General features: G+C 42.2%; 2 protein-coding genes across 2 annotated transcripts; one reads left to right on the plus strand and one right to left on the minus strand.

The window, feature by feature from the left end:
* The first annotated feature begins 89 nt into the window (after positions 1-89).
* tomm7 (translocase of outer mitochondrial membrane 7 homolog (yeast)) lies at positions 90-5,786 on the plus strand. The gene is made up of 3 exons (XM_080484163.1): positions 90-243; positions 1,146-1,194; positions 3,171-5,786. Exons 1-3 carry the CDS (start codon positions 141-143, stop codon positions 3,184-3,186), a joined length of 168 nt encoding a protein of 55 aa, XP_080340289.1. The 5' UTR covers positions 90-140; the 3' UTR covers positions 3,187-5,786.
* LOC308122954 (interleukin-6-like) lies at positions 4,188-5,625 on the minus strand (the record flags this gene model as incomplete). The annotated part of the gene is made up of 5 exons (XM_080485137.1): positions 4,188-4,403; positions 4,943-5,086; positions 5,166-5,258; positions 5,342-5,514; positions 5,610-5,625. 5 exons carry the CDS (start codon positions 5,623-5,625, stop codon positions 4,188-4,190), a joined length of 642 nt encoding a protein of 213 aa, XP_080341263.1.
* Positions 5,787-13,540: the final 7,754 nt, after the last annotated feature.

Raw genomic sequence — 13,540 nt, forward strand, 5'->3', positions numbered from 1 at the left:
GCTTTTATCTGCAGTGAGGCACCTGACCACGTGGCGGCGCTCCGCAGCAGAACGTTCGATTGACTCTCCGGTGACGTGACGTCACTTCCGCCGTCCTTGGAAGCCGCAGATACCGAGACGCCGCCGCTCGACAGAAACTCATGGCCAAGATGAGCAAAGAGACCAAACAGCGGCTCCAGCAGCTGTTCCAGTGCGGACAGTTTGTCATCCGGTGGGGCTTCATCCCCACCGTGCTCTACCTCGGTCAGTATCCCGGCAGGAGCGAGTGGAAGGCGGCGTACAGCAGGCGGCGTACTCCGTTAGCGTTAGCTCAGCTGGTTAGCTTCAAACCACGAGTTAACTCACAGTGAGGCTTTAACCTTCACTGTGTGCTTAATGAAAACCGGTTTAAATACGTTTTAAAAGTATGAATTCCTGCCGTGCATACAAAGCTGCTCTTCTCCAGCGTGTCTGCTTCCAGCTGCACAGATGAGGAAGTTGAGTTGAGACGTTTGTGACACAGCCGGTGGAGTTGCCCACTGGCTGGGAATCTGACTTCAGCAGAAAGGAAATACCAACAATTGTCATACTTTCACCCAACTATTTGTAGCCCCGGCCCTGGAATATATTTAATCGACTGCATTTTGTCTTTATGGCATTTCATTGCGTGTCCAACCTAAGGCGTGATTTCTCTTGAATTAAAACCATTTTCACTGTAGTCTGACAGTGAATGGAGCTGCTTCCTACACATCACGACTGAACCAGTCATATAATGTCTCCATTGGTTGGAAATCTGAGGCTCTAAAAGCAGCTGGTTGTCATTTGGAGTCATCCACTGTCAAGTTTTACTAATAGCTGTGGAAATGGTTGTAGTCTTGTAATAACTTCCCCCGAGTTAGTGGCCTGTGCTGCTGACTCATGTCAGTGAACTCTGATGATGGGAGTTCTACAGTCTGCTGACTCTGCAAACTTGGTCTGAAAGAGATCCATCCAACCATCATGTCATTGTGAATGTTGATATTTTACATCCAAAATTACTTTAAAAAAAAGTATCTTTACACTAGATTTGTCCGATGCATTAGTGAATAAGCTCGTTTATGTTGTGTCATGTCTTTGAGAAAAGTAATCTTCATCCATTAACTAGTCTGTCTGACTTCATTCTGCAGGTTTCAAGCGAGGAGCGGATCCAGGAATGCCTGAACCGACAGTCCTGAGGTGAGCACAGTCTGAAAACAAGCTTTTGTTCCCAGTTAGTGGGTATAATCATCTAGAAAGTGAAGGTGGCATGTTGACTGTGTCATCAAAAACAACTTCAGGTTCGTCTATCAGTCTTTAATAAATAAATAAAAAAAAGTTTCGTCAACAAAGAAATGAGTGAACAATTCTACGTGTAACTATATTGACTGGGTATATTTTCATTTGATGGCTCTCGAAGCAGAGTCCACTGCTTTTGCTGGTGAATCCTCTCTGTGATCTGATCGTCTTGTTACGGAAGGGCTGAGGCCAGTGTAATGACTTTCTGCTTTCTTTGGAAGTTTCTAGAAACTAAACAGTGATGATTAAGCACACAGGCCACACCCAGTGAGCAATGACAATATGAAAATATAAAGGTCAATAGTTCCTTTTTTGTTGAAAGCTCATCAGATTTCTCTCCAATGTAGGGTTAAAGTGACTCCATTAAATAGTCTGTTTCTGTTGCCAGCTGGGATCAAGTGTAGAAAGATGGATGGGAAATAACCACGAGGCTCCTGTAAATGCTGTAATGCGTCTCTACTCACTTCAGCTCATGGATTGTTTTTCTGAGGTTGAAACTACACTATTCTAGATACAAACACAACGATTCCCCGGAGACAAAGAAAACTTGTAGGTTTTTTTTTTATTTACAAAAGACCCAGACTCTGGTCGGGGACGTCTGGTTGGTTGATTAACCTCAGATCAGATTTTCATGGTGCCGAGTGGAAAATGTTGCTATGTAAAGTTTCTCTGCAGCCCACAGCGCTCTGGGGAAACCCCGACGAGTGTTAAAATAGTTCTGATTAGTTCATTCAGTTTTGATATAAATGTCCTGAAACTTGACTGTGCAACTTTTGCACACGGAGTGTTTTCCTCTCGGTCATGAGACCACAAACTATTAAATCTGTTGTTGTTCATGTTTAATCAATGATGGAGAGAAAACCACAGGCCCCATTCAGTATGAAGCAGAGGAGCAGGGAGGGGGATGGAACAAAAAGAAATATCTCACGGAAGAAGCATGTGAGTTATTGTTGCCTCTGAGCAGCAACAATAAACAGCTCCCAGCCGATGCATTGATTCACATTGTGATGCATTCAAGCTTCTTAGTAAAAACGTGTACTGGGCAAAAGTATATGATGTTCTTATGAGTAGAGTGTAGGGCTGGGCAAAAAATCAATTAAATCGATTTGTCGAATTTGTAGCTAAAATGTATTTTCATGGTGCAATTTTCTCCCCCAGTTTTTCGGAATTATTCGCGTTGTGTTCTACGGATCCTTGTGGGTTTCCATTGTTGCTGTTGCACTTTTGCTTAAACCTGGGTTATAGCTTGAAACTTTTTTTCCCCCAATTGACGCAAATCCACCACTGGTGTGAATGAATATTATTATTATTACCACCGTAAGTCTCCACCTTCACAATAGTCCTAGACCGGGTCTGGTGGAACGGACTGAACACAGGCAGTATTGTTGCTGCTCAGGCTTACGTGATGCACCCGAACGCATCACTCAGCTCCTGTGGTTAAAACCAGATCAACATCGCGCCTCGGACGAAAACCCTCTCTTATTACTGAAACAGTTTGGAGAAATGTATTTCTAAAACCACTGGAGGCGAGAAATAAGCTCAAAGTTAAAACGCCACTTCACAGACGCGTGGCTGCTGTGAGGGGGCGTGGCCTACAAGTTCGACAGCTTCTCGGAGTATGAACGGTTGGCTGATGTCACAGCCGAACTTTCTTCTTCTGGCTTCAAAAAGGCAGCGTGCAGGGGCCTTAACTTTGGGACAGAAACTTTAATGAATCCAGCGGTTTAATGGAGAGGGGACGGAGCTGTCCTCCTGACCCCCCCTGACCCCGGTGTGCTCACGCCAGAGAACCAAAAGAAGACAGCCGGAGCACTTCACATGTATCTCCTAGGTTACAGGAAACATTGAGTGATTGTTCCTGCTTTTCTTTCCTCTAGCTTACTGTGGGGCTGATGAAGCCTCAGAGCTGATCCTCTGCGGCTCTTCGCCATCTTGTGACCACGCCCACCTTCTACTTCCTTCTCTTTGATACGAAGCTGCACAACCAGTGAAAAGCAACGATTTGATCTCATCTGTTGGAACGTGACCGCTGAAGCTCCGGACGTCTTATGGAGAGTTTCACCTGACGGGTCTGAGTCCCTCCTGTCACATGGACGGGTTTATGGAGAGTTGAGTTTGTTTTTTTATGTCTGAACCAACTGTTTTCATGTTTTTCTTTATTTTATTTGTAAGTTAAGATATATGAAAATAAATCCTGAAAGAGACGATGTTCATGTGTTGCTTGATAACATTGGTCACTTCGGACACACTCCAGCTGATCTACAAGTAGTTGATTAATTGAGGTTAAAAAGAACATTGGGATTTCTTTAATGTTAAACTTTGCTGCACAAATGAATCCATACGTGACTTGTTGCACGTGTGAGAGATCTGCTCTAATCTGCAAATTTCCCCCAAATAGTTACTGTAGTAGAAATAATGATTATCATCTTTCCTATTTTCAAACCTCAGCTGGCTCACATCAGGATCGCCACACTGTGATGGTGGAATAAGAAACTCGCCTCACGGATGCAAATGATTCACTTTTTATTTCACAACTTTCTGTGAAGTCACTCGTCGTACAATTTGTGTTTACACAACGAAATAAATAGTAAATAGTTTGCAGACAATCACTTCGATAAAAGCCATTATTGCATAAATATTTTATTAATTAAACGAAGCCCCGCGGTGAAGTTGTCACATTATTTGACAAAAAATATGTCGTGCAAATTCCTGTTTTTTTGTTGTTGTTTTTTTAAGGCAATCAGGATATTTTCCCCCCTAATAAATAACATTTCTCTTTCAGTATAAATAGTATAAATAAGAAATCTGACAGATTTCACAATTCTTCAAGGAGTGATGTTGCGAGCACCAGACAGCGTCCCTGAGGTATTCCTTCACGACAGGCTTGTTGGCGGTCAACTGTTCATCACAGTGTAAAATGAGGCCTTTTTATTGGCTTTGGCCTCCCTCTTGAAAATGGCTCTGGTGCCGTCAGCGAGGAAGACTTTGAGGTGGTGCAGGATGCTGTGCGCCGTCATCTTCCTGTGGTAGCGGTCGGGAGTGTCAAACTCCCTCAGCAGCTGCTCCTCCTGGCTGCTGGTCAGAGCCGCCACCTGATCCCCACGTCGCATCTGCAAGTCAGGGTGGAGTCGGGATTAAAAAAAAAAAAAAAAAAAACGAGCTGGGATTACAAAGTGACACTATTGTGAGCAAAGAAACAACGGAATTTAGTGACGGATATGAAAGCGATCCAAGCATTGAGCTTTATATTTGTTGTATCTCACAATACTGTTTATTGTGTGTATAGCAAGTGTTTATTCTTTTATTAGAAAATCGATCATAAATTTCATTATAGTTTGTTTCAAATGAAAAATAGTTTTGAATGTCGGATGTTTTATACAGGCTGATTGAATATCTTATTAAAAATGTAAATAAATGCTACAGCTTGGAGTAGAATTTCAGTAGAAAACCTTGAAACGTTTACCTGCGATTGAGTACATTTTAATCACAGTAATAGTAGTTGTACTTGAGCCCAAACTCGCATTGTTCTTTCCTCCGCTGAAAAGAACATTTCTGCTTCCATTTCGGTAATGGATCCATCCGTCCACTTTCTCCACATTGAACATACACACTTTTTCAGCGCTGCGGTTCAAGTTGCAGTCAGACTCACCTTTTCTTTGATGCGCTGGATCAGGACCGAGCTGTACAATCTGGCTGCAGACAGGATCAGATTGTCGGGGTACTCCCTCTCCACATGCCGGAGAAGAACCGCGTAGACTTGCAGGCCTTTGGCTAATCTTTGGTAACAAGCCTCCTGGACGGACAAACACACCGTGAGCGACCAGGCTGACTCAACTTTCATCGAACTCCAGAAGGACCAGGACCCGACATACCCTGCTGAAGTTGAACTCTGGACACTTGAGTGGGAATGAAGACGTTTTGTAGCTTTCCAGGACGATCGCACTTTGCTGGAATTCGTCTTCGAACTGAGGATAAATTATGAACGCACAGATGAAGGTCAGGGGGGTGCACCAGCAGAGCTCAGTCTGGCGGTGAACCAACGCCGTACCTGTTTCTTGTGCTGCTTGGCGATGCCGGCCAGCGCTTTCCAGGTGCTCAGCAGGTCAGAGGTCACCTCCACCTCCTCACCCGATGAGTCCCCCGCAGGACTGCTGGTGGGCGCGTCTTCAGTCGGCGCTCCGGACGCACACAGGAGCAGGGCCGCCAGCGCACAGAGCGGGTCTGGTGCCAGAGGCGAGAGGCGAAAGCATGAATGAATCAGTGAAAAGAGGAAGACGGACAGGAAACGAGCATGCAACAGGCCGCAGATCACTTACTAACTATAGAGGGCATGGCGCACTGCTGGAAAACACTGGTGTCTCTTCAGAGGCGACGGCTGTCAGGGACGGAACGAGTTGAGGAGCTTTAATTCTGGCCGTCAGTTTATATTCACGTCAGACTAGAGGGGTTTCCCAATCCCTCCCAGCACAAAATAAAACGTTTGCTTAAAAGCTTCCGGTCAGCCTGTGGTTACTGCCGCATGTCAAGATAGCCATCATCATCATCATCATCATCATCATAATAATAAGTAGTAGTAGTCGGAAGTAGGAAGAATAACGTCAAAATTATGTCGACTTAAAACACACACACACACACACACACGCATTGTCAGCATTCACTTAAAGGGAAAAAAAAATCCCTCCTATATTTTCAGCCCAAATATTTACATGGAAAATCCACCTGAAACCAAAAACACACCAAACATGTTGAGACAAATTCACTGGTTCTTCCACATTTTATTCTTGTCTTGATACTTCAAATTTCCGTTGGTGTCTTCATATATTTATTTATTTTTTCTTTTAGGGATTCCCTTTCTTTTTCAAGGTTTGAGTGGTCAATATCCAACCTATTTTATTTAAGAGGCCATGAAATAAACAAAACATGACACAATGTCATCAATTACTCCTTTTTTATTGTTTTTTTTGTTTTTACCAATTGAACCTTTTTTTTTTTACAACTTTTCTAGAGTTGTATTGAATTTGCATCAGGAAATTATTGATTCTATGTCTCGGTAAGCCCAAATTCTTAATTATTAGATTGAGTGGGTCAGTACATGAAAAAATATCCAATATATATTCTTGGATGTATTTTAAACACACCTGAACACACACTCTGACTATAAAGAAGGAAACTACACAAAACCGAGAACAAAGCAGCATTGTATTTTACTACAACATCCATCCATCCTATAGCGTTCATTCCAAACAACGGTCTGTTGCAAGGAACTGAAACCAAATATCTGGAACTGAACATCCTGAGAAAACACACATATGTGAAGGAAGAACGTGCAAACTCCACATAGAAAGCCTCATCCCAAGGACTGATTGGACCCTGAGGTATTCTTTCTGAGGCAGTACCAACCACCACCTCAAAGAAAAAAGAAACAGCCACTGGAAAACCTTATTTAAAGTGTTTTACTTTTATACTGTGATCCAAATAAAAATGCATACTTTAAGTGTCAGCGAGGCAGAAATATTTGGAACTTGTGTTTGTAGAAAATGCCAATTGATACCAAAGTCAGAGAAAGTAACTTGTAGTACTTTGTAATCTCTGGAAATCAGTGAATTTTCTCTTGTTTCTTCACCATGATGCTGTGTGTCATTTGTTCCTGTTCAGGACTTAGTCACTGTACTCTTCTGTGTTCTACCTTTCTGCCCTCCATTCGTTGGTGTAATGTTGATGAAACTAGTTTGCTGAATCACACGAGTTTCATAAAATAGTGCTCGCCCGTATCCAGAGGAATTCAATCTGGTCTCACTTTCAATCGGCAATCTAAAAAATCCTCTGCTCTCCTGCTGAAGATAGATGTCTTTTTTCTTTTTTTTGTAGTGGTGTCTTCAAGTTTAAACAATATTATACAAAAAAGAACTTAAACAGTTCATATTAAAAAAAAACAAAAACTTTATTTTGAGATTGTGATTCCAACCCGTTTGGCCTCATCTGCCTGTTAGTTTCTGCGGGCGGACTTCAGCTCACTGCGTTGGTCTGTTACGATGTCATTTGGCTGAAAGTTTCACTTCTTTTAATTCAGAAGTGAAAATGTCATTTGTTCAAATTTTTCATTTTTTTTGTAAGGCAAGTGATTACAAAAAAAAACAATTGTAGGAAGCCTTCAGCTCTGATGATGAAAAAAAATTGCTGAGTTTCACAACAAATAGAACCTCATTGGACAACGAGTCGCAGCCAAAGACCAGAAGTTCTCTTCCTTGTGAAGGAAAAGGAATCATAGACAGCCTGTATTAGAGTGAAAAGATCGATAACGGGTTCCGGTATCTGTACACACTGCTCTACTCACTGCTCTACACACTGCTCTACTCACTGCTCTACTTCAGAACACCTTGCTCTCCTGTTCTCACCGTCACTGCCGCCTCATGACTCGATACCTTAAAGCACCTTGATTATTGTAAACAGGAGTCCCATTCCATTTTCTATGCTCCAACGTAGAAACCGGTGCAAACAGAGAAAGATACATGGAAACTACACAGAAAGGTCCGCCCAAGTCTGGAAATGAGCCAGGGATATATGTTTTTTTATAGCTGTGGGGTGACAGTGCGAACCACGATACTACTCTGCTGCTCAAATTAAATTGGTATTTGCATACATTTCTTTTTTTTTAGTTGGAGGGATTCCTACCGCTTTGGTTTCTTCCATTTTTTCCTCAGTCGGTAAATGTGCTGCTTACTTTGAGGATGTGAGAAAACCGTTCTGATTTTATTCTCTGACTCTAATGTGGCGACTCATCCTTTTGTTAGAGTTCACATGAGTTCAGTCTTTGGTGACTAAAGTTGTGTTGGGTACATGGTGCTCTCAGCCTGACTTATTTAAAGTATAGAGAAGATGGATGGACGACGCCAGAATGTAGCTCTCACCTAAACAAACACTCAGTTTTCTGTATTGGAAGCCAGCCGTCTACATACTGTACAGTACCTTCATTCCACTGTTTCACTTTCTTCTCTGAAAGCTGCCGGATGTGAAGTTTCCTTCAACATTCGGAGAAAAGGATCTTCCTGAACGCACTCTCACTTCAGTTTCTCTTCACTTTTTCTGTTTTTACCGTGTTCTCGTGCGCGCTTTCTTCCGTGGAATTCATCATGAACATGTGGCTGCACATGCTTGATACCAAGGACTTTTTTTTTCCTTGGATGGACCAGGAGACTCCTGAGTGATGCTGAAACCAGATTACAAGTTTATGTTGAGGCACGTTTTCTAGTGAGGCTGTTGTAAGATCGGGGGGAGTTTTTGTACTTTCAGTGGACATTTTGAGACTCTAGAATAGCTCAGAGGTGGATGGACAGTCTCTGAGGATGTCCCAAAGTATTTTCTCCTCCCAGTTGTTACGTGTTAAAGTCTTTAAAAAAAACCAACCCACTATCCCAGTTCTTTATTATCTAGAAATGATGAAGAAACAACTAGCAAGCTTATCTCAGCCTGCCCTGACCTGGCAAAATCTGAATAAATCCAACGAAACTACAAAGCGACAGTTGGAAGTTGTGCAACAGTTTGAGAAACAAAAATACAGATGTGATCATCTTCTTGAATGTGGACATCCACATGCACACAGAGATGAAAGTAAACAGACAGAGGTGTGTCTCAGTGATACGCCGATACCATCAGACTGAAACACATCCGAGCAGATCTCCAAGTGCAAAGGCCTGACAGTTGAGAGACAGAAAGAGAGAAAAAGACCAAACAATTACTTCCAACTCGTCTTGTGGGATGTTTGTTTGGCCTTTTTTTGTTTAATGTGACGATGACATCTTTTCTTTTCCAACTCCCACAATCCAAAGTCATGCTTGTTCGGTGGTTGCGAGTGTCAATGTTTAGACCTGTGAAGGCTGACACATTCGCACTTAAAAGTATTTTTCGATGATTAATTCAGCCTAAAACTTGTGTTTTTGGACTGTACCTAGAGAAAGAGGTAGGTGAGACCCTCCACATGCAGCAAAAAAGCTGTATTTTTATTGAAAGTCAGGTGTGCTAATCCACATACTTCTGAGCGGCCATGAAGCGATAGACATAAAATATCTTCAGGATTATACATTAAAGTCACAAAGCAACTACTCATTTTGCTTATGTTAGGGCAATAATATAAGGAATGACTTAAAAAATCGGTTTGAAAGTGCACTTTGACCATTCTCAGCAGATCCAACATTTACATTTTTTTTCAATAATGGAACAGTCAAGTGGTTTATTTTTAAAAAAATGTAAAAAAAATGAAGCGAATCTCAACAGCAAAAAACTTGGTTGAAACATTTTATCAATGAAGTTGAATGTGAAAGTCATTATCAGTCAGGTTTAATTACACTCCATGAAAACAAAATCCAGCTCGTAACACTTTTCCCTTTAATCTGGATTAAGTTGACACATGAGAATCAGGTATTTTGTGTCTGTGGTACTAAGACAATGTAAGAAAACCCATTCATGAATCTTATGAAAATGCACTTATGAAATCTGTAGTGGTAGTGGTTGGCACTCTTGCCTCACAGTGAAAGTATCATTGGTCCAATTCTGGGCTTTTGTGAGTTTTTCAATATGTATTTTCCCTGTAACATCAGCTGGATCCAGTCCAGCCTGTCCCCTCACCATAAGTTGGATGAAATGTCACAAAAGCTAGAGGAATGGCGAATGTATTGTTATTGTACATTATATGTTATACGCAAATCAGGAGCAGGCGGTTTTTGTTCTGGGCTCAAGGACACATGGAGCAGGAGTCTGAGATGAGCCATCAGCACAATAATTAATATTCTACCCACAGGCGAAGCATATGCAGCTGAATGCAAAGTAATGAAATCCCCCTAAACCTTGGACGTTAACCTAATATACACAAACTTCAATTTGAATTCTCTGGAGAAAACACAAGTTATAACCAAACAGAAAAATCATTTTTTTTTAACTCATGACATAAACTGAGAAAGTATGGTGCTTGCACCACAGTGTCTCTGGAATTCCACAGTTACCTCTAAGAAATCTTTTTTCACTTATTTGCAACACTGGCCTGATAAATATAGTCACCATGATCGAAGACGTCTGACTCACAATAATTACCACAGTAATAGTAGTACAGTATAGCTGTATGGCCTTACACAAAATGAAAATTAACATTAACACTGAATTATTATACAATAATTGGATCTTTGAAAAGCCACAGTTTCATATTTTCATTGTGTGAAATGTAGAGTAATATATCTCAGTGTGAACCTCATTGTACGTAAATCCTGATGGAGGCTTTGATACTGGCCACGTTAAAAGGTTTCCCCCCCAACGTCTGAGTACTAAGTTTTTGTTTTTGTGTTCACATTTTGTTCTGTCTGGACACATTTCATATAAAAGACTCACTTGCGGTCTGGTCACACTCTAAGCTCTCTGCTCCCACCTGCCCCAAAGATCCTCAGAGTACCACAGTGTCAGATCTTGAAATTCCCTCACTTGTTTAATGTTTCAGCCTCCAGTCAGTCCTTTGGAATCACCAAAGCAGTCAAGCTTTGTACCAGGCAACAAGGTACCAGAGGAGGCTGAGAGAGTTGAGCTTGTGCTGTTGAAACTTTCTCCGCCTGCAGTTCATGCAGGCTGCCGCTAGATGGCAATCATGTGGTAGTTCTGACAAAAAAACCTCAGCCTCGCCTCATTGTGACACATCCTGAGGCACTGGCCCAGACGCCACTCAAATAATATATAACTCTGTCATTCATCAGAAATTGCCCAAGGCTGCATGTTTTTTGGTTGTAGGTTAAGCTTATATTGATGTAATTCTCAGTCAGATGATTACACAGGATGCTGGGTTTCACATAACATGCTGCGTATGGACGACCACACCACGGATGGCTTCACTCACGTCTTCTGTTTTTAGCCAACACCCCACTCACACAGTTTACTTATCAAATCAGCATAAAAACAAAATGCAAATCTGCTTAGGTTTGAACTCAGCATCATAGTGAGAAAGTATGGGGAATTAAATTGTTCTTCAATGCACATTTTAATTTTATTCTGTGATCAATATACACACATAGAAAACTTTATTTGCATAGCAAATTATAGCAACAAGGCCACTGGAAGACATGCTTTACATCATGCAAAGTGCACACTGAATGGTCATCAGGGAGAGAAAGGTTGGGACTGTCTGGGGAGGGCAGAGAGGCAGCAGTAACTGAAGTCAGACCATCTTTAAATGCAGAAGCCATCGCACAGCGGCAGAAGATCCCAGTGACTGTCACCGCCGTCAGCTGTGAACAGAAACCTGGAGCAACAAAAGGCCTAACATACCTTCACATTAGACAGATTGTGGAATGAGAATATGACATCATGAGACGTGGAGCCAATAAAACAGCAGGAACTGTGTGCTGCCATCATGAATCAATGAACAGCAAAGTGTGAGGAATGTTTCTAGCACCTTGTTGAACCTCCTATGGAAGTATCTTACTCAGTCCAGCTATAATGGCATTACAAACAATCATAATTCACTGGTAGATGTAATTATACACTGTTGTTTACTCTTTATACGGAGTCCCAACCTTTTTTTTTTTTTCAAATTTGAGTTCCAGTGCCGACTAATGCAAATGAGGACACGGTGCAGAATCTCACTGTGGGAGGTCTCAATGTCAAGTCGAGCAACCAAATACTGCTCACACACGCACACACACACACAGACACACACACAGACACACACAGACACACACACACACACACACACACACTCTCACACACACACACACACACACACACACACCATCCCTCCTGTACTTGCCTCGCGTCTAATTACCAGGGATGTCCTTATTTCACCTTGGTCACATCTTCTACACTCACAGCTACACATTCATCCCCACATGAACGCTCTCATCTTCTTTGTTCTTCTTTTCTCTGCGCTTGCTCTAAACACACACAACAACTCCTTAAATCATCAGCAAATGTATTGATGAAAATCCAAAATCGACCACAGATATGGACAACATAGAGTTGCCAATACATCTGATCTGACACGAAACTTGAATAGCGAGAGAAAAACCAGCACACAGGACAAATATGCAAACTATATGCACACAAAAAGCTCTCTGCCCACAATCAAACCCTGGAGGAGTTGTGAGTGCCAACAACTACACCAGCTTTGGCCCTGGACACCAACATGTCTGCAAAATTCTGAGGCAATCTGCTCCTTGTAAAATTGCATTCAATACAGTCAATGAATTATAAAGCCTACGTCTCCTTTCATCATTCTGGCTGTGGAAATATTTCTGGGTGTAGTAACTGATGAACTGACCAGGTATCATGGTTTAAATATACTGAACATCCAGAGTCCCAATGAAGAGTATTTTGAGTACTCTTACAGTGGGATTGTTGCATCTCTTCCTACATGACCTTTACTGTCGCATTGAGCTCCACAGTCCTCTCCTTACTTTTCCTTTAATTCTGCTCCATCCTCTTGTCTCCTCTGAGTTGCTCCTTCACTTCCTCTTTTACCCCAGAACTGCTGTTTCCTCTCCTCTTTCCCATCCCGCCTCCTCGCCTCTCTCACTCGCTCCACAGCACAGCTCTTCATCCTCCCGTTTCCTTTGTGTCATTTTCTCAACCCGCTGTGTTCTCCCTGCTTCTTCTCCTCCTCTGGCAGTTCTTCTTTTTCTCCTTCTTCCCTGGATGGGGAGCTCCGTTATGGACGAGAGGAATTGTATCTCTGCTCAGTTTGCCACGGGCTCCCTTCAATATTTAATCAAGGGTGCATTTGTTTGAAAAGAGCTCTGAATATATGTGTGGGTGTGCGATAAAGAGAGAGACGTCTGACCACTGTGTGTGCGTGTGTGTGTGTGTGTGTGTGTGTGTGTGTGTGTGTGTGTGTGTGTGTGTGTGTGTGTGTGTGTGTGTTACATTTGTATTCAGGGGAGGTTTGTTAAAAAAGATAGAAGTGTATATGTGTGCACTGTGACAGTTTTGGGATGAAAGGCTTTCTATAGTTTTATGGTAATTGGTTTACTATCTCCTCTCTCTCTCTCTCTCTCTCTCTCTCTCTCTCTCTCTCTCTACCCCCCCCCCCATTGGCCTTCTTGTTCCTCTCTTTTCTTATCTGTCCCCTCTGAGTCTTCTCCCCTCCCCCATTGTCCATTCTTCTCCCTCTGCATCAACATGTAATCACCATATGTTGGAGGTACCGTATACACACAACCGTGTGTGTGTTTGTGTGTGTGTGTGTGTGTGTGTGTGTAGTAGTAGTGGTTCTCAGTAG

Source organism: Lipophrys pholis (assembly GCF_963383615.2).
Source record: "Lipophrys pholis genome assembly, chromosome: 17".
Classification (NCBI taxonomy): Eukaryota; Metazoa; Chordata; class Actinopteri; order Blenniiformes; family Blenniidae; genus Lipophrys; species Lipophrys pholis.